The following is a 25,650-nucleotide window of genomic DNA, read 5'->3' on the forward strand; positions in this document are numbered from 1 at the left end:
GCAGTACTTAAACATCTCTTTTGTTAAACACAGTAGATTCTCAGTATACAGATTTCTTCACTGACACCACGAGTATTGCAGCAGGCTTTTCAAGAAAGACTTACTTTTGAATGCGTTCCCTCAGATAAGCAAGATTACTATTATATAGTATACTGTGCAGTTTACTGCCACTACCATCACATTAAGCAGTAGTCAATAGACATTCTTATGGACTATTCTGGCAGAGCAACCAATAATTAGTATAACAACAAAACCAAAGAGAGTTCATGAAGGCCAAGAATCCATCCCTGCCTTTTAAGAGTCTCACAGTGTGTACAACATACAGCTGTTACAGTAGGTGCTAGTGTCTATACCAGTGCTGTCTTAAACCTCTTTCATGAAGGTTGCTAAAAGAAGATAAGTGTAAAGAAAAAGGAAAAATTGTTAGTAGGTTTTGCTAAGTCACTAGTAGCATGGTAAAACAACTCAGTTTAATGGACTCAAACACTGTATGCAGATCAATGCCATGTAACTAAAAATTTTTTCTCCTCCTATCTTGCGTTTCTTATTCATGCAGCATAACTGTCTTTCTTAGCATTGGTTTCTCATTTTCTTGTCCTTGCCTTCTGCCTTTCAATCTTGTCAAAGCCTCTCTTTCTATTAACTTCCTAATAATCCTCATCTTCCCTGCCTTTCTCATTTAAGTAAAACAGAGGAAAGCAAAAATGAAAGAATTTAAAGTAGAATTATGCATAGTGATTGGATTTAACTGAAATACCCATCTGCATCACCTCTACATTATCCATGCAGAAGATAATGTGTTTTCTTAGCAGAATAGCAAACGTTTTACAGATCATTAACTGCCATTATAGTCTTACAAAAACAATGTATAAGAACTAAGATCGATTTGAATTTAGTAAAGATACGGGTTGTCAAGGCTTGAAACAATTTATACCATGCTTTGTAGTAACTTACATGCAAGCTTCAGCTGGAGTTGATATTCAAGATGATTGATAGGACCATTGCTTGGCATGAAGAATGCAACACAACCACATACATTTTGAGAGGTGACCTCATTTACCTTTCAGCCACAAAACAAACCAACTACTGATGTCATCATTCCCGAGACAGGTTTATGTAGCCTGTTTTTAAACCAAGATTCTGCAGCCTCTCCCAATTATATGAATAGTTTTTTCATACCACCTACCCTAAATCCTTTCATTGCAATTCAAGAATCGCATTACTTTTCCTATCCAAAGTCAGTATGTAGAACAGCTTGTATGCATCCACAACGCAGATGCCTTTTGTAGACTCTAAATTCAGTTATTTCAACATCTCTCTTGCGTAGGCCAAACATTTCTGTCTCCCTCCATTACCCTGGACACACGATGTTTAGGTTCATGATCACTATTTTCTGCTCAGCCCTCCCCAGCTGACCAACATATAGCATTCTATACAAAATGAAGCAGAGTACTCTATAACAAAAAAATGACTATATCATGTATTTTGTAGGCCAAAATTCTGTTTGCACATTCTGAGCGATGCCGGAATTGAATCAACAGTTTTATGCAGCTGTGGACACGTGACTCATTCAGCTTTTCATTCAGTGCAATACCCCAATCCTTTCCTAAGGAACAACTGCTTAAGCTTTTTTTCTCACTCTATATTTCTCCAGCTGTGTTTTTGCCAAAGTGGTATTTGCACTTGCGTATGGGGAGCTACTATTTACTTTCTCTTCAAACCATTTATCTAAATTATAAGCATCACTTTGAGCCCCAGGCCTGTCCTTCAACATATCTGCAACACCCCTCAGTTTCATGTCACCAGCAAGTAAAACTGGCAAACTCATCTGCTGCACCACGTCCCAAACTAAAACATTGAACAGTAAAAATCCAGGGAATACTCTGCTCTAAACCACTGTTTATTTTGACAATGAAATGCCAGCAACTACTCTGACAAGAGAGCTTTGTAGTTCTCCAGGCATGTCTGCAATTACACTGACAGAATTTATTCCAGAGCACAGTCTCCCTTCTTTATAAACTCACGGGAACAGTACAATAGGATCTATCAAAGGTTCACTGAAGTCAAGTTACAAGACATTTATGCATCCTCTTCTATCCATGAGATCTGCCACCCCTTCAAAGGAAGAAATTAAACAGTTTATGACATTATTTGTTCTTGAGCCAGCTCTTACTCATCATCCTGTCAGCTCTTCTTAGCTCTCAAACAGTACTGTGATCATTTGTAGAGAAAATAAAGGTAATCTGACAGGGCCAACAAATTCCGTGCTCTTCCTTCATTTATTTTTAAAAAGCAGAATGGTGTTTGCTATTCTCCTCTCTCATCTCGCCTAGACCTCGTAATGACAAAGTCTGAAAGGCACAGAATTCAGATCACCCCAGAAACTGGTTGTAGACTACAAGGAGATCAGCCATGCCTCTAACAGTTTAACATTTCATAAAATCAAGTGCTTGAACGTGACTCATCTTAGAAGAGGTGAAATGATGTCCTCTGGATGCATCTGCACCAATGCAGGGCTTACAGCATTTGGCTACAAATTTAGACATTAGCTTTCTAAAGCTGAAGCTGGGAGACACAAACCTTAAACTCTCTGCCCCGCTCCATTAGTTTTTCATTAATTGTCTAGGTAGCCAAAGTCTGACATAACTACCATTTTGGGTTCACTTTTTGATACAATTTAGAAAAAAACCTTATTTCATGATCTGTAAAAACCAAACAAAAACAAAAAAACACCAACCAACAAACCTACAACAACAACAGAAGAACAAGCCCAACACCCCCCTATTAAATAATGAAAAACTCCTCCTAAGAAATCACCAATTTCTACCCTTGCATCATGTCTTTTCCTTGGATATGTAATTTCCTTACAGATGTGGGAGCTGAGGTGTAAGAATATTAAGGTATTTAACCAAGTTGTAATGCACAATGTAACTTTCCTTCAAGGTTATCTTACTAAGACTAGTTACAAAATTCCATATTACTATACTAATCCAGGGAAATGCTCTTCCAAGTATATATTAAATAAGTGATTTTGAACATACAACACTGGAAAACAGTGCAGCAAATAAAAACACCAGAAAAGCTTCCATTGTATAACTGCTATGCATATGCTCTTGTGCTAAGAGGAGATAAAACAGTGACACCAGCATACAATTACCTACAGAGAGGTAATCTCTACATGTATTTATGAAAGCCACACAACTTACGCAATCTTGGCGCACACTGAGCACTTCCACTGCCCATCAGTTCCCACTGCACGACACTTATTGCAGACTCTAAGTTTGCAGGTCTGGCACAGGTCTCCTCTGTCAAAGATAAAGCCCAGTCCTTTCTGACAGCGAACGCAGACCCTGCTGTTGTCCTGTTGGCAGTGTCGGCTTCCACCTTTCCTTTTCACTTCCAGAAGCTCATTTTTCAACTTCCTAGAAAGAAGAAAATAAAAGCCTTTAATTTACAACTGATTTCTGAGTGTTATTTGGATAAAATTTTTGGAGATCAATCAATATGTCCACACATACAAATAAGGTCATGAAATATGTGCTCCATATATTAACTGTACTTTTGACACATATATGACAAAGAAGAATAAATCTATCCCCCAACCTCTCAGATGAGCAGTCAAGAGGAAAGTATGCAGTCTTGTGGTAGATCAGTATACATGACTGCATGCAGCTGAACAGTTCTGGACAACTGTCAAACTATCTTCGCCTGTACGTTATCAATAATTCAAGTCATGCTGAGCCCAGGTTGAATGCAGCTCAAAACTGAGATTTTTCCACGCCTCCAGGTTAGGAAAAGAAAGTCTTTGCTGTAATTAGTGAACATTTGAGACTGTGACATGGTAGAGTTTGCTGCGAATACAAATGCAGTTCTGCAATGGCTATTCAAAAATTCTTAAATCTTAAGAAACAAAACCAACTAACCACAGAGCTGCCTGTTCTGTGCCCCTTGTTCTTCAGGAATGAAGATCTTCCATTTACGAAAGGATTTCCCATGGTGGTTTATTCTGATACGCTTATACTGTGCATATAGTTGATTTCATCAAAGATTAATAAGAAACTAACGGACAGTTTGAGGTTTTGGATAGCTAACCAAATGATATCATAGCATAACACCATCTTTTTTTTTTTTTTTTCCCCTTTAAAGGAGAATACTGGTTTAAATAACATAACTTTCATACTATCAGCTCCACCATCGACTCTACAGGATAAAAATAATTGCATTTAAAGACCTAATTTAAAAACAGCAATTTCATGGGTGCACAAGTCCTTAGGAAAATTGAAAAGTTTGAAAAGTGCAACTACTACTACATCAGCAAAAAAGGAACTTATCTGATAGTAACAAACATATTTGTATCTTAAGACAATAATAAACAAAAGGTTAGGAGGGAGTAGGTGACTCATCTGAAAAAGAAAGCCATTGTAACAACCTCTAAACACTCACAGCCTAGCAGTACCAGTTACACAGTATGGAAAATGGATAACAAGTGCACCATGCACCTGAACTGATTTATCAACATCCTTTATCCCCCAATACAGGAACGGGCTGTATTGTAAACATCCAATTTTGCCATTCTAACATTTGAGTTCTCCTTAATTTTAAGGGAATCTAATGAATCCTGCAGTTAGACAATTTTAATCTCGAATACTAAATAACGATTTGTCTTTATCGATCTCCTATTAATATTAAAGAGAATATAAAGTCCGGAAGTCAAATTAGTAAGCTGCTGGAGAAGGAATCCTGTAATACACTGAGATTTCTAAGTCATCTATTATGATAGCATTTGACAGAAGATATTAAGAAGAAAACTGTTAAAGGCAAGGATAATGGAATATTTTGTCATTCCTCTAACTGTGAATTCATATTAAGATCTCTCTTCTGTTTGACAAAATACTGTACATGCATTGAAGAGGAGCTTTGTTGTAACTAGTGCTTCGGCTAGCACTGGGGCCTAAAATATCACATTAAGCACCAAAGCAGACAAAAAAGACGGACTAAAGCAAATCTAAGAAATTACCCTGTATTAGGTCCATCAAACATGTAAATATGAAAGTCTAGCACTCTGTAAAGGTGAGGTAAAACATGCAGGCAGAAAGAAATGCAATTCAACAAGAGTAAAGCCAAGAAACAGCCAGTAGTCATAGCTGTAGGCACCATCACCCAGCACCTGCAAGAAGCACAAAATATCCCTGAAGGAGTCTCACCCTCCCCTACGGATAAGCCTTGTGGCTTCAAGAATCACAGGCACTCATCTCATTCCTACATAAATGAAGCCACCAGAGATGGAACATTTGCTAACCCTAATAGCCTTGCAAAGAAACGAGGAAGTGAGCCATTTTTTTCCTTAGCATGCTTTACCTTAAAGAACATGCATACCACAAGTTTATAAAAATTGAATAGTTTTACTGCTATAAATACAGGTTTAGTGCTACAAGGCAAGGCAGGCACACTTACATCTTAACAGATACCAAGCACAGAATTCAAGTATCCTTAATTTTATTCTGCCACTCTAAATCTTCCAGAGTTTAAACAGTTGTAAAAAAAATTCACTAGAAAACAAAAAAAAGTCTTCACTCATGTCGGACATGATACCTAGAAAGTAACAGTAACTGCTACTGACAATTCACAAAAGGATGAGCTATTACCAATTTACATTGGCATTTCCTCTCATTGTAAAAACCTAGCTTCTTAAGCCCCTATTTTATAAGCATTTCACATTTTGCTTATGGAATACATTTTTTTAATGATAAAACTACCTTATGAATATTTAACTATGGAGATATATTGGTGGTAATGAAAGGAAATAGGAAGATAGAGAGGGAATTTGCAAAGGAGAAGAGAATTGCAGTGATGAATAGCAGAATGGGGGACAGAACGGAGGAAAGGAGATGTGTCAACTGAGATCATATTGGAGACTAACATTCACACGCTTCCACAGATCAATATTTTTCTGAGCAAGTTCTTTATCCTCTCATCAAACAACTATTACCAGGGTTTAAAAAACCAAAACCATCCAAAACTTCAAATTATCTGTTGGTTTCTTACTAACCTTTGATGAAACAGTATGAGTGTATCAGAATAAAGTACCATCAGAAATCCTTTCATAAATGGAAGGCCTTCATTCCTGAGGAACAATGGGGCACAGAACAGGCAGCTTTATCCTTAGAGTATCCTCCTTAGCAGTAGGAGCTACTTCATTTTGAACAGTCTTTGGTTCAAAGAGTAACAACATATGATGTGGAACTGCCCAATTTCCAAATGACGCAGCTGCCAGACAACCAATTTCCTTTCTTCCCATCCACAGAGGGATCAATGTCCTTTAACACAAATCCTCCTTCCTTAAAATATTACTCATAGCCAGCGCTGCAAAAAAACATACACTATATCTACTATACACTAATTTGCAGTCATTTTGTGCTTACAAGTCCAAATATATAATCACCAGGTAAACCACATCTACTGTCACTCAAATTTAAACACTTGATCTACTGTTTGCCTTTAGTTACCACACGGTGTATCCATGCTAACAGATTCTCCTACACCATAATGGAGATAAAACCTTAAATTGCTTCTGTGGATCTGTTCTGACTGCTCAAGAGATACCATTTTAATAAACTGAAGAGAGAGGGATGCTAACCTTCCCTGACAAGAATTCATGCAATACTTGTACTACTTTTGGCAACCTAAACACTGTGGGAACAATGAAGGTAATTACCCAACCAAGCCTTATTCTTGTAAGAAATTGGCATTTTCTTTAATTGTTTTCTCAGTTCAGCAATTATTACACTGGTGTCCTCTCTTCTAAAAGCCTGGCAACTCGCAGCTCACAGCTTTGTAAACAAAAGCTGTCTAGGAATCCACTCAAGGTAAGAAAGCAGTGTAAATTAGCAAGTAAGCATGTCATGTTTGCTCTGTGACAGCATGTTAATACCAAGGTGGAGAGTTAGCTCCAAATGCTGTGACCATCAGACCCAGGTGCCTCTGTAACACCAGACCTGGAAGGAGGCAGCAGAGCTGCTGCTGGAATAGAGACAAACCAACAAACAGATAAACTACAGCTTGTGCATAGATTCTTCTGATTTAGTTTTGATTTCATGAATTGTAACATCACAGATCTACTGCATGAAGGCTGCTCAAAAGTAATGCCTCCTGTTTTATTACGTTGGCCCACGACATCAGAAGCACACGTTGGTATAGCAGTAGAGGCTGAACCGTCCCACCAACATTCCATTCCCTTTTGTTGCCGTGTGAAAGATGACAGCAGAGGAGCACTCTGATACAATTCTGTCTGACATGGAAGTGCAGATGAAGAAAAGGGCTGCAATTGAATTCCTTCATGCAAAAAGAAATGCCCTCACTGACGTTCATCAACACTTGTTGACTGCCGATGACGACCAAGCAGTGGATGTGAGCACAGTGAGGTGCTGGGTGGTGTATTTCAGCAGTGGCAATAGTGACAGTGGGCTATCTCTGCTAGTGCAATCTTCACTAGTGCAGCATACTTGCTCATGTTCATTGTTGGTGAAAACACACAGCTCCTGGTGCTGATTATGTTGAAAAACAGAGTTTTGTAGCTGAGAACGTGCTCTATTAAACAGTGTTATTGTGCTCCTCATACTTGTTTTAGCTTCCATGGAAAGAAATAGGAGGCATTGCTTTCAGAGCAACCTGCCTAAAACGAGTCTTAGAAGAACAAAACTTCAAAAACAGTAAAAGAGTTGAAAAGAAATACATATCCCATTAAGAACAGTCAATTCAGAGTGTATTGACTGACACATTCTGGATACAAATTTCTCCTAGCAATTCAAATGTATAATATAAAAATGTATAATATATAGATGTATAATATATGTATATAAATGTATACAATTTTTATACAAATGTATAAAAAAAAGTGTAATTCAAACGTATAATATAAAAAAAACCAAAAAAAACCCAAACATTTGCTCCCTCAGTATGATTAATTTCACTATTTTTATGCAGCTATTTTAGATCTATGTCACTGAATTATTTTACCCAAACAATCTTATCATTTGAAAACAATGATGATTATTTGATTGATTTATACAATGTTTAAGAAACAAAATGCTATTTTCACAATTAATCTGCAAATTTAAATTTATATTCAAACAAAATTTCCAGTTATACAAAACACATAGGTGTAAAAACATAACTAAAGCTAAGCATTTATTAAAATGTGTTGCTTTTTTATACTATCAAAGCTAGAGCAGAGAAAGAGTCTTTGCTGCCTTCTGTGTGTTTCTCACATGTAGGTGAAATATTTACACGATATAAAAATACAAGAACAACCACCTGCATTTCAGAATGCAAGCATGAGTAGTGACTGTGAATCTAACTCTTAACAATTTCATTACTAGGATATCCTTCTATGCCTACTGTTGCTTCCTCATTGAATCCAAAGACCCTCTCAAGTTATTATGGCTTCTGAAGACATAGAAACAGAAAAAAAAACAAAGAAATAAACAAAACCCACCATTATTACCAACAGAGATTCAGAGTGGAGCAGACAGATAAACATTCTTCTGTACAGTGTTCAAGCAAGTATCTTGCCAGAATTAAAAATGTATTTAAAAAAGGATTTGTTCTTTTGAAGGTACTGCAATAAAATATGTAACAGATTGCACCAAATGGAATTCCAAAGACAGCACATGTTCCTCTGAAGTACACTTATGAGCCATAATTAAAGATATCCCTGCCAAGCTGTATTCAGAAAGAAAAAAACTATGATGTTTCCCAGGAAGCAGTTACCCACCCAGCTTTGTATTGCTGTGTATCTTGAAAGGCTTTTATGGACCATACATCACTGTCAGACACAGTATGGTCTAGTGACAATACTTCAGAAATGCCTTGAATTTCAAGCCAACTGGTTAATATAGGTGCCAGAATTATGTATAGCATCACAACTTGAGTTAGCCTAACTAGCACCGTATTACAGATTAACAATGTTTCTAAGGTGCTCCTTCCATTTGTACCAAAACACTGATGAGTCTAATACCACCTCTCCCTTAATCAAACCACATCCTATGGAGCTGCTCTGGGTTCTCAGTAGATTTGACAAAGTGACTTTCAGTACCACAGAAAAACAAAAACAAAAACAGGTAAGAGGGATTTTTTAAAACATCATTAAAAAAAAAGAAAGAAAACAAAACAAAACAAAACCAACAAGACTTTTAACTTACGTGTTGCTGTCATATCCAACATGAAACTGGGACACAACAGCAGAAGCAAAGAGTTTTTTAGAGTATTTGGTAAGCTGGCGATCTGATTACACTCCTGCACTTAATACCAAAGCCTTTCACAGATGACTACTGCACGGCTCACATTTTAAGACCACCACCTTCAAAAACTGAAGTACACTGAAATGCTTATCCTGTTACAAAATAGAACACAATGCCTGGAACAAACAGTGCTCCATCTGTTTTCTTGTGTTCTGTTTTCTTCTTCGTCTGATGAATGATGAAGAAGGTTAAACAATTAATTCGCCCACTCCACCACAAAGATACTCTGTTCTTTCCAGTCTCGTTCTAGGAGAGAGATGCCAGCTTTAGCCTGCTCCATTTAGATGAATAGCTACGTTCACTCTTCTAAAAGGATTGCAAACGAAAAGGGGCATTGCACTTGGACTTGGTTATCTCAAGAGACAAAGCCTTCCAAAACCAGTGGGTAACTCTGCATAGATTCCCAAAATAATTTCATACAAAAGAAGCCTCAGCACGTGCTGAACGTACATCTATAATGCACTCTGGCAAATCAAAGAGAAGAACAATGCAGGCTGGCCTCGGAGGACATGTACAGAAACCAGCAAATGCTGGAAATATTCCCTTTGTAATCCATTGCACTTAGCAGCCTCATCAACACTGAGTGCTGCGTGTTGTCCACACTAAGCCTTTCTCAGATCCAACATCAGATAGAAGGACAGCAGAGAAGCAATTGGAAGCAGTGGCAACACACTGGAAAAGTGTTTAAACCTTTAAGAGCTGGTACTTTGCTGAAGTAACTGAAGTCATCCATCTGGATCTCAAACTGCCTCCACACATTTCTCTCTCAACTTTTACTTCATCTGTTTTCCTCTGAAAAGAATACACAAACTCTATTCAACACTCTGAGTCTTTACTTCTCTCATTAGCGTGTTCTGAGGCACATCTTCAGTTTGATTCTTTATTAGTAAATCTAATAACTAAAGTAAATAGTAGGATTTTAAACGTAGTATTAAAGTCAGCCAAGACAATGTGGCTGTACTTATAGAGCAAGGCATCAGATTTCATTATGCTATATTTCCACTACATGCTAAGCTTTCTACAACATTATGAAGATCAAATGGCAGCTTTCCAAGCAGTACTGCAGTTCTAAGTGATATCAGTTTGAAATATGAATAAGCAACACACTGTAGGTAAGTCTTATATGAAATGATCACTAGAACAAATTTACTGCCCTTTTTAGAGAACTTCCCTGCACCAACAAATGGCCTCAGACTGAAGTTTAAGATTCACTTTCTTTTGCTTTGAAGCAATGGATGCATCAAAATCTTCTATTCTTAAAGGGCCACACTAGCAAAAATATATGTTTTTTGAAACACATTTTGATCTGTAATTAACTGTGCCATCTCACAACATTGATCCTTCTTCCAGAGCATTTAGGAAATCTTCTTTGAGGAACTTATAAATACCCATATTACAGAATTATATATATACCTTTACAATAATAAAAGTCTTACCTTATCCTTTTATCTTCAACTTTTTTCAGATACTCATCTCTCTTCAATACTCCCAGTATCATCTCCTTTTCATGTTCCAACAAAAATGACAGATTGATGATCTCCAAGTGCTTCGCCATGATTCCTCAGTGACACTTTCAGTGAGTGCTTTGTCTGATCAATTCTTCCAGTGAATTATCTGCACAGGTCCAAAGGCACTTCTGGGTCTGAATTACAAGATTCACAGTAAGAGGTATTTCAAAAAATGTTCCTTTAAGTTAACCAAGTGTCAAAGTTGTATTGCTCTGCCTTCCAACTACATGAGACGCAAAGGTTTCCTCTTTGTTTCTTCCTCGAAAAAGCCATTCATTTTTCTGGCTACTGAATGCCCCTGTGTCCTGGCTGATGCTCTCTGACACGCTGCAGGCCTTCAGACTGCAATCATAAGCAGCTGCAGAATCAGAATCATTCCTGGAATAACTGTAGTTCAGTGCCACAGAATACAGCTGGGTGTATTTACTTCAAACTATCTGAAAGTTAAAAAAAAACAAATGGAAGTGATTTTGAGATTACTGTTGTGGTCTGATTTAAGAAAGACTTAATCAAGTATTGGTTTGAAAGCCACCAAATCAAAAATGCCTACTTAGTTGCACACCATCAAGTTATCTCAGGGAGTAAGTGCAACTCACGTTTTCTATGTTGTTGTTTATTTACTCTAATGGATAATAATTATATTCCCACAAGGGCTCTCTCTAGTGCATTACAATCTGCAATTCTCTTCCTACTGCAATAAGCTTAGACGACTGTATTCACTTTGTAATACTTCCATAATAATAAGGACCAGGTGTGGGATGATCAATCTATTTTTCTGAAATTAAATAATTGAAAATGGAAAGTAGAAAATTAGTTAAAATTTAAAAAGTGGAAAGACTTCAAAGGACAGGACTAACGGTAAGACTCACCCAACAACAAGTACTCTATCTGAACTTCAGCAAGCCACCTGTTACACTTAATCACTGCCACTTCAGAGAAACAAGGGCTTTTTAGAAGTGGTATATTAACTTACTACAGATTTAATTTAAGATGATACATCTTAGAAGAGCCCACTAAATACAGTGATAAAGAAGAATGACTAGTTAATGTGAATCCACTTGGAAATAAGACAAATTTCACTCTGTTTTGTTTTGTTTATTCTAAGCAAAAAGCAACTTAAACAAACAAACAAACAAAAACAGAAGAGGTACCTTGGTCCATACTTGACCCTGTTAGGAGAAAATCATCAGGAAGCTACTTGAAAAATTCTACTTTGTTTCTTTGCATTTATTTTTGAACAGAAAGACAAACAAAGACCAGCAGAAGCTGCTGGACCACTACACTTATTCTTGGGTTCTTGAAAACGGAATTTCTATTCATTAAGGCCAAGTTATTTGTAAGCAAAGTAAGACAACCAACGTGTGAATCATATCTTGCTTCTGTTATGGCTAAATTCTTCCTCGAACTCCCCAGCAGAGCAGTACTGCCATCCCAGTCAGGTCCTAACATCATGATGTGCTTGGAAGCACAGTGCTCTGGCATAAAATGGAGAGCTAAGTCCAGCAACCACAGAACAAACAAGATGCTTGATGGGTCAGGGTGCTCTGAATTTCCGTTTGCAAATTTACCATTCAGTGACAAGGTAGGTGGGCGACAGACTTACTCTAAGAATTATGCTGAGATTACTCTGAGAATCTAGCAGCTGGCAGCTCTGCCTGTGGCAGGAGGCTTGGGTATTCATGGTCCTTGGGGGCCCTTCTAACCCAAGCTATTCTATGGTTCTGTGTTTTTCTCTGTCAAAAAAAAAAAAAAAAAAGAAGAAAAAAAAGAAAAAAAAAAGTTTTATTGAAAAAGAGAAAACCAAAAGGGTAAAGAAAGTGCAATACAAACTGAAAATGAGAACAACAAAAGTGTTAAAATTGTCTCTGATAGCACCATTTCTATCTTGATAATACACTGCAGATAACTGGGGTTCTTACAGAAAAACAATGCAGTGGTACAACAAGCAGGTTGATAAAGAGCACTGTTCCAAGTAAGATATACTCTGGTGCTGGGGAAGCAGGGAAGAGAAAAACACTCAAAAGATTTTTTTATACAGACCTTTATGACTGCACCTTAATCTTGATGTGCGGACATATTCTGAGCTTTTTTCATTTAATTCTAAAGAAGCTAGCATTCTTGTCAGAATACCTGAAAGCCTCAAAAATTTCCTTTGGCTAAGCATAACACCCACTCTTGGATATGCTGGGGGATTTTGTCATCAGCACTGGGCATTTTTTCCCAAATATGAAGTCTAGAATCAGTAAGATGACATATGATAGCTGTGTGTGGGGCTTACTGGGAAGGCTTTGGTAGTGGCAGGTGCAAGAGTGACCTCTGCAAGAAGAGATAAGGACGATACTTGAGAGAAATAACAGGAAAAACATGTAGAGGACACTACTGGATCCCCACGTGCAGCCATGTAGGAGCAAAAAGGGCAGCAGTGGATGAGGTCTGAAGGAGGCACAGCCCATGGAGAGCTCCTGGAGGAGCAGCCTAGGCTGCAGCTGCCGCTGGTAGGGACCCATGTGGAGCAGTGTCTGAAGGGTGCCCTGTGGTACAGAGCCATGCTGCAGCAGTGCTGGGAGAGCTGCACATGAGAAGTCCACGTGGGATCCCATGGGAAGGACTTCACATACAGCAGGAAAAGAGTGCAACCAGAGAGGAGCAGCAGAGACAAAGCATTATGGACTGACTGCAGCCCCCATACTGTTACTCTATGCCGCTTGGGTGATTATATTAATTTCCCTATGCAGAGTCTGTTTTGCCTGTGACAGTAATTGACGAGTGTTCTCCTCGTCCTTTTCTCAACCCTTCAGCCCTTTTTCATCATATTTTCTTCTCCAGTTGTTTTGAATAGGGGGAGTAAGAAAGTAGCATGGTGAAGATCGGCTGCCACCAGTCTGAAACCATTACAAACAGCTGTGTTCAGGGCTACAACAACATACCAGATGCTGAAATAACCCAGGCTTTCTACCTGTCAGCTATCCAGCGTACCCATGCATACCAGCTGACTGACATGAAGGCATAGAATCCACTTTACCTTCCAGATTTTCCTCTGCACTATGAAACTGCTACTCAACACAGGATGATAAAATAATTGGATTATCCCAAATGTTAACCGTCTAACTACTGAAGCTTCCGCAAGCATCTCAAGAGAAACTCATGTTTGTTCAGACCAGATTGTTTCTAAAGTCATTACACCCATAACCTCTGCTTAATCAAGAGGGAAAACTTAGCTTACGCAATGTTACTATGTCAAGGACATCTTTTAGGTCTGAAGATTAGTTTAGGTATGTGGTATGTTTACCCCATGTGAAACAGAACTAGAGAAAATTTCTCCTTGTCAATCTGTTCTATTTCAGTCCTGCCTGACTATACCAATTCTGAGCTGAAACTCAGCGAGAACGCTGCCTTCCCTCCATCATGGACTGATGCACACAAAAAATCACCCACTTCATAGCAGCAGACTGTTTGATCTCACATGCCTTTTGAGGTAGGCATTTCCATAATGCATATATTTGTAAAACAAAAAGAATAGCAACAACAAAACAGCAGGAACATTTCCTCTATTAAAAACTGGCTAATAGTAATGAGATGCTGTTTCAAATGAAGTAGCACTTAATAATTCCCTGCTTTAGACAACATGTGATTAGAGACCAGGCCCATTTTTAAGATATAACAGATAAAAGGCACCAGCTGACAGATGCTGAATATTTGAACCATTTTAGGGCTTAAAAACAGGACAAACCAGCTAGCTGCTAGAAAGTGACAATGTCTATGTAAGCACATGCTCCTTTCAACAGACATTTGACATTTGTTTTAGTAAGTAGCCTTGGGGATGTTTAGGAAGTGACACCGTTTTCATCCTAAAACATCCTGCACCACTAAGAAGAGCCTGGCCTCATGCATTTGCCTTCCACCTCAGTTTAAATATTTATAAACATTTATCAGATCTTCTCTCAGTCTTCTCTTCCCCAAGTTGAACAGATCCAGGTTACTCAGCCTTTCCTCATACAGGAGATGCACCAGGCCCCTTATCATGTTTGTGGCCCTCCACTGGACTCCTTCTAGGAGATTCTAGTCTTTTTTTGAACCGAGGAATCCAGAACTGGTAGTAGTCAAGATGTGCCTCACTAGGGCATAGCAGAGAGGGAGGATAACATCCTTTGACCTGCTGGCCATGCTCTTTTTAATGCACTCTAGGATACCACTGGCCTTCCTGGCCACAGGAGCACACTTCTGGTTCATAGCCAACCATCAGGACACCCAGGTCCTTCTCCACAGAGCTCCCCTCTAGCAGGTGACTCCTTAACCTGTACTGCTAAATGCAGTTATTTCTCCCCAGGTGCAAGACCCTACACTTGCTCTTGTTAAACTTCATCTGATTCCTCCTTGCCCAAATCTCCAGTTTTCCAGGTCACACTGAATGGCAGCACAGACTTTCAGCACGTCAGCCACTCCTCCCAGATCTGTATCCTGAGCAAACTTGCTGAGGGTAGAGTCTATCCCTTCATCCACGTTACTGATGAAGATGTTGAACAAAATCAGACCCAGCACCTACCTCTGGGGAACACCACTAGTTACAGGCCTCCAACCAGACTCTGCACCACTGATGACCACTCTATGAGCCTTGCCAGTCAGCCAGTTGTCAATCCACCTCACCATCCACTCATCTATCCTCACACTTTCTAAGTTTCATAACAAGGATGTTGTGGGACATGGTGCCAAATGCCTTGCTGAAGTCAAGGCACACAGCATCCACTGCTCTCCCCCCACCTACCCAGCCAGTGATGACACAGAACACTATCAGGTTGCTCAAGCATGATTTCCCTTTGGTGAATCCATGCTGACTACTTATGATAGTGTTTAATACTCCTTACATACTTTTTGCACTTTTTATCCCTGTGAAAATGGTATTTCTAGAATGGAGTCTCCCTCTCTGAAGCTGTTGTGAGGGAAGATGCACTAGAATTAACAGATTCTCATGAGCAGAATGGCTCTTGAGACACCGCTGTTCATTCTGCTATATACTATGTATCTACTGTACGCACCTCCCAAGTCTATCCAGAGAGCATTTGCTTACTCTCCTAAAGCAAAAGAATTAGGTGAGGCTTGTCTAAAAACAGGAAGGAAAAAAAAACAAACAAACCCAAAGCATTGCAGCAGGGAAGAATATGCTTTTGATTTTCCTAATTGTTAGTACAGATGCCTGTGACAACTGGAAACACGTCACCTTTAAAACTGAGTCTTTGTGAGGGATGTTAGTCAAAACTACAGGAAATACAGCAAATCCCCTGCAATTTGCTACACTGATCATCAACACAACCTGCGAATGCAGCAGATCAGCAGCCCCCTGGGCACTCTGAGATGCTTTTCACACATTTCTGCCATCTCCTCCGGAAGCAGGGGGAAGCATCCTGCCCCTGAGAAAGAGGCAGAGGTGGAAGATAGCGAGATTAGAGGAATCATCCTCTTCTCTTCAACAGCACTATTAGCAAGAGGCTTGATACAGGAAATTACTCCCCCGGCCAAACCATTATGTTTACTCAGTCAGAAGCTGGTACTGGAACCATTTGGTGACTCAGCAGCAGAGGAGCATTTTCCACATGTGTGGAAGCAGTAGGAGAACGGCATTACCCCATATCACTGAAGTGAAGCAGCCTTCATCTACAGCTACTATTTCCATACTGGCAAAGAAATTCTGACCAACAGGAGCAGGATGTTGTGGGCAATAGGTGACCTTCATCGGGTCAGCTCAGTTGAGTTACACTGTTCCTGAAGAAAGGCACCAATCATAAACACGAAAGCTGCACAAGGCAAACAGCAAAGCTCAGCATGAGCAGGCACAATGGCACTGCTGACACATGTTTCAAGAGGCCACAACTCCAAATCCAATGCTGGCACTTTGTATCATGATGTGCTGAACCCAGATCTATCGCACCCGGCTTTGGCAATCAAATGTACATAGTGCTTAAAACACTCCAATGCTGTGTTCTGCCTGAGCTCATTTACACAGAGTCCAAAATAAAATAAAGAACTATGATGGCATTACTAGGTAGCCTCCTAAACATATTCAATGTCAGTTATTTTTTTCTGATGCCCGTAACTGTTTAGTAATCTATAATGGGAAAAGGATGGGAAAGAATTTCACCTTCAAGTCTAATAAAATAGCACAAAGGCATAAAAAGGCACATAAAAAGGAACATCGCATCAATAACCCTTAGCAAATGTAAAACTTACCACGATCAGAGCATAATGGCCAATCCATCCCTCTTCCTGTTTCAACACAAGCATAGCACTTCCAACATACAAGAGCAAGAAAAACCAGCTACACTTCTCAATGGTCTATTTGCACAGCACAAAACACCCAGGTATGCTAAGTGCCAGCACATATTGAAGCACCGTGAAGTATTTGTTGCACAAAGTGAATAAATATACAAGGTCAAAAAGAGCACCTTTTCCATCTTTGGCAGATGCTGAAATTAAGCAGAAAGAAAAGAAAACCAAGTGTGATCTTGGTTAACTGCACATAGTCTGACTGAGAACTTTACTCAATATCATAATGCAAGTAGCAAGCAAACTGATTTTTTCTTTTTTTTTTTTCTTTTTCTTTTTTCTTTTGCCAGAAGCAAAGTTGAAAGATCTTTACTTATGAAAACTGGAAGATGTATGATCTGAGAAGTCATATATTGCAGCATTATAAAAAAAAAAGGCACATACGAGTGGCTGCAGCATTGTTTGGCAAGACACTGAAAGCACAGAATACCACAACACAAATTTGTATCAGTGCATCACAATGAATGTAAGCTGAAGAAGGCTGAAACATTTGACCTTCTATGTCAGCCTTCGAAACTCACATAGCCCAAGTGTGTTTACTTTCATCTATCAAACAAAAACAATGGATTCAGAAGTAGCTCAGCTTTTAGGTCAGGAACGATTCCAGCTTTCTCATGACTTGGCAAAGTTATTCTGTAACTACAAGACTGCATTTTTTAGTACAACCACAGTCAATGCCTCAAAGCTATACTCAGCTTACAGTGTTGTCGTAACTGAATTTCAAAACCAAACCCATGAGTGTTTAAACACTAAAGCGATAATGCTGATGCCCATTAAGCATATGAAGAATTTCACCTTATCATATAAGAAATCAGAACCTAACGTGTACAAGGAGAGAGCTAAGACTTAAGGCTCAGCGCTGCTAGTCATTCCTTCAAGCCATGTTCCTACTATAGGTATCTATATGTATTTTTTCAGCCCTGGAAAATAAATAAATAACTGAGTAACATGAGAAAGCACTTAAAAAAAAAAAAAAAAAAAAAGTAAATACACAGGTAAGTTACTCTGAAAGTAATGCCTCCTATTTCTTTCCACAGAAGCTACAACAGAGAGTACAATAACACTACTTGACAGAGCAAATTTGCAGCTACAAAACACTATTTTTCAACACAGTCACCACCATTAGCTACGCTTTTTTTGCCAGTGGTGAGCAAAAGAAGCACAAGAGCCTGAATACTGCACTTGGAAAAATCTGCACCAGCACAGGTGACCCACTGTTTCACAGCTACTGACAATGTCGTTCCTACAAAATGTTGCCCAGTCCATCTTTCTTTGACCTGAACAAATGGAAGTCAGGAGGTGCCAAACCTGGACTACATGGCAGGGGTGGTTGGACTGTCCAGCCAAGATTGGCAATGTTCTCCATGGTTTTCAAACTGGTCTGCTGCCTGGTGTTACCAAATTGCAAGAGAAAAGTTATCTTCTCTGGCCTGACTTTGGATGTTCAAACTTAAAGCTCAGTCAGCATCACAATGTAGCAGTCCAGTTTCTAGGAAGTCCAGAAGTATTGCATCTTTCCTACACTAAAAGATGGTGCACATCACTTTACCTGCCAATGGTTGAGCCCTGAACCTTTTCTTTGATGGGAAATTCATACGCTACCATTCCACAGACCACCTTTTAACTAGAGCTCATTTAGTGACACCACATATCATCCGTAACTCTGTGATCCAGGAAACTATCACCTTCAGCCTCATATTGGTTCAATATTTCTTGACAAACCCACACACGGTGTTAGTTCTGTTCCTTCATGAGCATTTGAGGGACCTACTTGGCATAAAATTTGCAGTATTCCAATGTTGCCAACACTGATTCCAACACACTGAAACCGATATTCAGCTCCATTCACAGTTCTCTGATCAAAATCACCAATTCACACCAGTGAGTTGATTGAGATGTTTTTCTTTTTGTGGTGTGACAGCTGTGCGTGGCCATCTGAAACACAGCCTGTCTTTCACATCACTGTCACCACTGCTGAAATGCACCACCCACCTCCTCACTGTGCTCACATCCACTGGTTGGTCACCATCAACAGTCAGCAAGCATTAATGAATGTCAGTGGGTGCCATTTTTTCTTTTTTTTTTGAATGGAGGAATTCAATTGCAGCCCTTTTCTTTATCTGCACTTCTATGTCAGATACCATTGTGTCAGAGTGCTCCTCTTCTGCCATCTGTCACATGGCAACAAAATGTAACAGGATACTGGGAGGAAGGTTCAAACTCTACTGCTATACAGCTAACATCCGCTTCTGACATCATGGGCCAACATCATTAAATAGGAGGCACGACTTTCAGAGCAGCCCTTGCTAAACATATAATGCACTTAATGTATGTAAATAACTTTTTTTTTTTTAATTAAAACATATAACAAACTAGTGGGATATGTGACACTGTGTTTGTGAAATTAACAGATCAGTCTAGTTCCACGCCAGTGGCTGCAATTCTCAATGAGCTCTCAAGGCATTTGACATAGATTTATGGTGAAATTTTATTCTTTTTGTGCTTCATCCACAACAATATTTGCTTGCAAGTTGTGCTCACTGCCAAGAAGTGAGGAGATGAACGAGCCATGACTGTGAAGCGAGGGGTATTTCTCGCTGGTAAGAGAGGGCTGATAAAAGTCCAGCAAAGAGACACGATCAGACTTTTGATTGCAACTATATAAATTCCCTTTGAAAATTTGCAAATATAGTATTTATGTCAACTGGAACTGAAGTTGCAAATAAACCAAAAATTGGATGATTTATTCATTGATCTTGAAACCTGTTCTCCAATTCCTGTATCAAAACAGAAAGGACAGCTGCATATTTTTTGCTGTTCACAGGACTGTGTTTGCAGACATATCCAACTGCATAAAGTGATTTGCCATCACTTGAGTCAGCACCATGCTGCACCCTTTCTGTGTCCTGCTTCAGCCCCAAGGGGTTTTGTAGTGCACCAATATTTGATGGTGCTGAGGGGCCAGGCTGCTGCCATGCTGGCACAGGGCAGGGAATGGCCACAGTGCAAGCTGTACCAGACCACATGCAGCCCATGGGTTGGACATATCTGCCTTTAAATTAAGCTTTAAATTCAACAAATGTCTAATAATCATCTCTATATTGCATTTCTTTAGCTAACATGCTTACGAGTACAAATCAAGGAAGAGAAATAAAATGACACAACAAGGTAGCAGTCTTTTCTTTTTGTTTTATTCATCTCTGAGTAAATAAAGATCACTGTTCTGGCTGAGCACTTAACCAGAAAACACAAGAACTCCCAGCGTAGGAATGTAAATAAAACTCAATATGTTAGCTTGCAAAATTAAACAAACAAGACAAAAAAGACCTGAACAAAGAAATGAAGTCAGTCAAAATATATTGTTAAGCAAAAACATTTGTGCAGTACTAAATTACCAGTAAAAATATGACCTACAGCTTGACTCATCTCAATCTTATTGCTTATTCACAGTGTTTATAAAGGCAGTAGTCATACAGTACTGAACTTTACCTTACTCCTATGTTATTCTTTTCATCTTTTACTTTCCATTTCATTACAGAAAGTAAACGGTGAACTGAGGTCTAGAACAAAACAGATTCAGACCGTTTTAAAGCAGAAGTTCTAGCATGTACCACCTTGCATGTGTTTTTCTCATAGCTAGATATATTATAAATTTAACCAAGACTCACATTTACAGCATTTAACTAAGGTAAATAGAAGAAAATGTACCAACTGCTTACTCTTCAGAATCTCTAACATTCTTTCCCCACAATAAAACAAGTGTGACCTTTGGCAGCAAAAAATCTCTTGATATGAAAAATCTCTTAAAAATGAACAGCAAGAACAACACCAGCAAGTACATCCCTACGCTTATCAAATACAGTGAGTTTAGGAAAAGTTAAATTATACATATGACATGACATGATTGCATCTGTCACAACATGATGCCTGTACAGGAGTGAACCCAAGATCCCTGAAAGCACTGACTTCCCCACTATCAGTCAGCAGCTGCTGCTCCATGATCTAGTGATAGCCCATCTCCACCCTCCCTGCTCCTTAACCACCCTCTTCCCTTTCCACTGGGACTTGAGGCTGCTCTGGGCAGCAGCTATCATGTGCAACCCTACCAGATCTCTGGGAGGTTTCAGCCAACACCTGGCAGAAGATACACAGTAAAACAATAGCCTGCAACCGTTTCTTTTAGCTGCAAAAAGTAATTTACTGAAATATTAATATATTTGACCAAGATTTTCCCATAAGAGAAATCTCATCAACAGCAAATGCCAGCAGCTACACTCTGCAGAATTTGATAAGGATTCTTCAAGAATTTCAGTAAAAGCTTGTTCTTAAGTCTTAAAAAGTTCAAGTGTTTTCACTAATTGGCTGAATTAAGAATACTACAAAGCGCATTCTTAAAAGTTTTGGCTTTATAAAATATTTATTTTCCAGATAAACTCATGACTATCAACCTGAGGTTTTAGTCCATATGACAAAATTATATCAATGACTTTGCTTTCCCCATGAAGAAAATGAAATGATCTCTGAGCTTTGCAATAGTACTGCAGTGAGACTGCTGAGAAACTACAGCCAAACTGCAGAGCCAGAGTAGAGGGAACCAGTGTTTGGAAGAGCATCCACCCAAACAGGAAATCCCTCTTTGGCTTATGGGGCAATGGAGAAGGGAACTAAGGCGTATAAGACTGAGGAAATGTGCATATGGTATGTGTGCAAGGACGCATGTGCAGGAGGTCAGAGGTCCAGTCCTCCATTATTTCAGCCTGTTAGATGCTAAGCACCCACTGCCCTTTCCGCAACATCAGTATGGTATAGTTATTACTATGAGCATCACATAAAGAGTATTACAGTGTGCTTTAGAAAAGTGACTGGATTCAGGCTTTAATGAGATTAAATTTGTTTTCATGCACAGCAAAGATACTAAACATAATCACACATTACACAAGTCACCTCTGTAGAGGCATGAAACATCTTGAGATTCATCCGTTATTTACTCTGACCTAGTCTTGCTCTAGAAGCAAATGAGAGAAACAGGCGTTTCTAGGACATGACTCACCTTGTGAGAAGATTTTTAAAAGGTCAGAGGAGTCTCTGTCTGGTAGAATCCATCTTTCTTCACTGACTGTGAAGAGGATGCAGCATGACTACTTCAAACACAAACATACAGAATGTATGAGTAAATGTACTCATTAGCAGCATAAGATGTGGCTAAGCTGTTCAGAAGTACACTTGTCCAGAAACCTACCAAAAGATACTGATTAAATCATAAAGGGGGTGGTGAGCTTAGACTGATGCCTTGTTTTGTTTTTCCACTGTATACAATACCACAATGCTTTCCTACGGAGAGCACACAAAGCTCACCAGTCACGTAAGCTTTGCCATGAAATGCTCAGTGCACTATCCCACCTCAAAACGAATTGGATGAGAAGCCTGCATTTTTAAGTGTATCATCATCCTTTTTCATACGCTGCGTAAGAAACCAATTAAAGTGAGAGAATCCTCCAAAAGAACCTGCTCATCAAATGAATGGAGAATGTGAGATTTTTTTTTTTAATCATTATTTGGTCATTTTCATGAATGGAGAATGTGTGTTGTTTTTGTTTTTTTTATCATTATTTGGTCATATCCAATCTCTTTGCCCTCAGCAAATTCTGTACCTCAGCTGTACCTCCCCTGACAGAAGGGCATGCAGCTGAAGTTGCCAGAGCTGAACAGACTGTCTGGCTTGCCTGTCTTTCTCACACAAAAAGCAGTGGTAGAGATTCAGCAGTGTGGCTTTCAGCAGTGCCTTGCAAGCAGCAGTCAGACACAGGGCTGGAGGAATAAAGTACAAAGTGGCTCAGTGGATCATTGTGCAAGAAGTGCTCTGAAGTGAAAGGAAGCATTCACTATTGCTAAAGATGACTTCATAGGAGATGACAGAAGACGTAGATTTCCACTGCAGAAATAGTTCAAGACTCAAGGCCTCAAGTCATCTTTGCTAGCATCCAAATTTTTCAGTTGTAAAGGTTAACCTAAAGTATACTATGACACTTTACTCTAACTATATAGAAAGAGATAATAATAGTTTCAAGCTGTCTTCTAAATCCTTCTAAACATAACCCATCAAGACAGCTCCATCATCTAATACCAGTGGGTGCTGTACAAACAACAGAAAGCCACAGAACACCTAAAGAAGCTGCTTCTGCTCCGACACAGAAGAAAAAGGACCCTTATTCATTTATCTTCACATTCCACTTATTATCATGCTTTATATTTCTCTCCTTCTCCAGCTAGCCATGTAGTTCCAGTAGCACTACAGACTAAAAGTTCAAAAACCTGATGGTGGGCTTCTAGAGTTTTCTCCTGCCCTAGAACCACCATTTAGTAGTTGGGTACAGACAGTGGGCACACACACCATATTATGGGGATGCTAGCTTTTAAGTGAAATGGCAAAAGAGAAAATATTCAGAACAATTCTACAAAGCTGTTCTCACAAGATATTAATCATAATTTGATATTTCCACAGCAGTTTTCTGCCTCTTCGGGCCAAGCTTTACTCCAGTACTTTGTATAGTAAGCATTCTGCCTTCTGCCTTATGGTTGCATTTGTAAGACATGCACCTTACATTTTGGTATTGTGTCAAATGACGTATCATTATGTGAAGGTCAAACTAATCACTGGTTTGGGTTTAAAATGGAAAGCATAACTGATGAGCACTTCCAGCAGGAAAATCTATTAATGATCTTTCAGAGAGAGACGGGTCATCTCAGAGATGGTCCTTGGTACAGAGTACGTAACCAAAATACGCACCACGGAAAGGATGGTGCCTCCATGTCCCCACATGGAGGACACATGCTCTCCACAGTGATAGGCACAGCCACGGCAGCTGTTGCTGCAAACATTAACAGCTCTTGCCACTGCTGCTACCTCTATTTCTGAAGTATAGCCAACCCCTCACAACCTGCCCAAATATCTCATTTGCCAATACAGCTTTGAGAAGTTAAGGATACATTTATGTAAGCCTGGTTAATAATTTATCAGTGTCAGTAGTGTTACATTTTTTCTTCCAGCAATCAAATGCTGGATACCCAAGTTTGGCACTTCAGCGTTTCTCCTTACACAGAATAACAGCTCTGTTTCCACATCCTGTACAGCAACTGTAGTGTAATAGGTGCCCTCAGGGAGCATACAGAAGTGATAAGGACAGTTTTTTCTTCGGACTACTGAAAAGCTAATAAGATTTATCTTTTCAATCTCTGTCTCACACAGACATTTGGGGTCAGTCTCATTACTTTATTATTACTTATTAATATATCAACTTGTGGCACACAGCTCATGCTCTTCAATCCAGCAAACATCCTCAGAATTAACACAGACAAGCTTATTTTCCGAAAAAGTATGGAAAAAATGTCTTCCTGCAAGATAAAACCAGGCAGCAGAGCAAGAGAGAAGGACAGATTTTTTTCCCCATGACTTATTCCACTCACTTTATTCCCGTTGGATCAAGCGATCCTATCCCAGCAGTAGTGAAAAAAAGACTCATCTGCAAATACTTCCCACATTTCCACCTGTAAACAATTGGCTACTGGTAGCCATTTTTGAGGATCTCTCCGAGATCTCCGAGAAAGAACCTGTCAGGATTGAAATTATTAATGTATTCATGCACATGATTTGTGTTTACATCCTTAATAATTTTTTTAGACACAATGGCAAATCAGCATATTTGAACACATCTTTCCCTTTTGAAACATAGCACCTTAAAGTAAGCTTTCCAGAAAGCAGAGTAAGTAAAGGCAAACAAACACAGCAAGTTTTTTGACAAACACCCTGATCATTTTAAGTTAATATTCCATGATAACTCATGCCTTTACCACTTGTGAACATCAGTAATAGTCCAACTGCAAACTTGCACATGCATAAAATCTATAGCCTACTAATTCTATTCTTAGAATCTTAAACAAATAAAAAGCCCTAGGCCATGAAATGTTAGGCATTACCTCTGGTACAACATCAGACTTTCAACTGTTCACCGCCTTAAAAGCATATATACTATACACTTTTATTCTACTCACTTGCCAACATCATAAAGTTTTTCAAATACGCAACCACAAATGGTAATTCCCACAGGACTCATGGTCCAATCAAGACAGAAAAGATAACAGCAAGGCAGCTGCCCAAAGTTTCACCATAAAGCCCACACACCTTCTGAGGTACATTTTCTAACTCCTGAACACATAATTAATAGATGACAAGTTTTTCCCCAATATACACACGTACATATCCAAGTACCTCACAAACAGTGATCTGCATAATGCTGAGGAAATAGCATTAGGGTAGGAGGCAGGATAGAAATGGGAAGGGAGATAAACAGTTCAGTAATTTAATTCATCTAAACGGCTGGCACACCATTCACAGATAGCCTGATTTTATAAGTATACTGAACACCCATATTCCATATGATTTAAAACACAGTTAGGAACTCCCAGCACTTTTAGATGCCAGGCTCTCAAGTACAAAATACTTTTTCTATTTCACAGAAAAAGCTTTT

At 39.1% G+C, this 25,650-nt stretch overlaps 1 protein-coding gene across 3 annotated transcripts in view; it reads right to left on the bottom strand.

Annotated features, from left to right (window-relative positions):
• Positions 1-25,650, bottom strand: part of SYTL5 (synaptotagmin like 5) — a 77,284-nt gene that overhangs the window by 38,751 nt on the left and 12,883 nt on the right. For all 3 annotated transcript variants that reach the window (XM_090123884.1, XM_031594568.2, XM_090123877.1), the window contains exons 2-3: positions 10,736-11,244; positions 3,207-3,422 (exon numbers count right to left, since the gene is read on the bottom strand). In XM_090123884.1, the coding sequence (XP_089980010.1) occupies positions 3,207-3,422; positions 10,736-10,854 (335 nt within the window). In that variant the 5' untranslated portion in view covers positions 10,855-11,244. The remainder of the gene's footprint in view (positions 1-3,206; positions 3,423-10,735; positions 11,245-25,650) is intronic.

The sequence above is a fragment of the Phasianus colchicus genome, chromosome 1 (assembly GCF_987193195.1).
Source record: "Phasianus colchicus chromosome 1, bPhaCol1.hap1.1, whole genome shotgun sequence".
NCBI lineage: Eukaryota > Metazoa > Chordata > Aves > Galliformes > Phasianidae > Phasianus > Phasianus colchicus.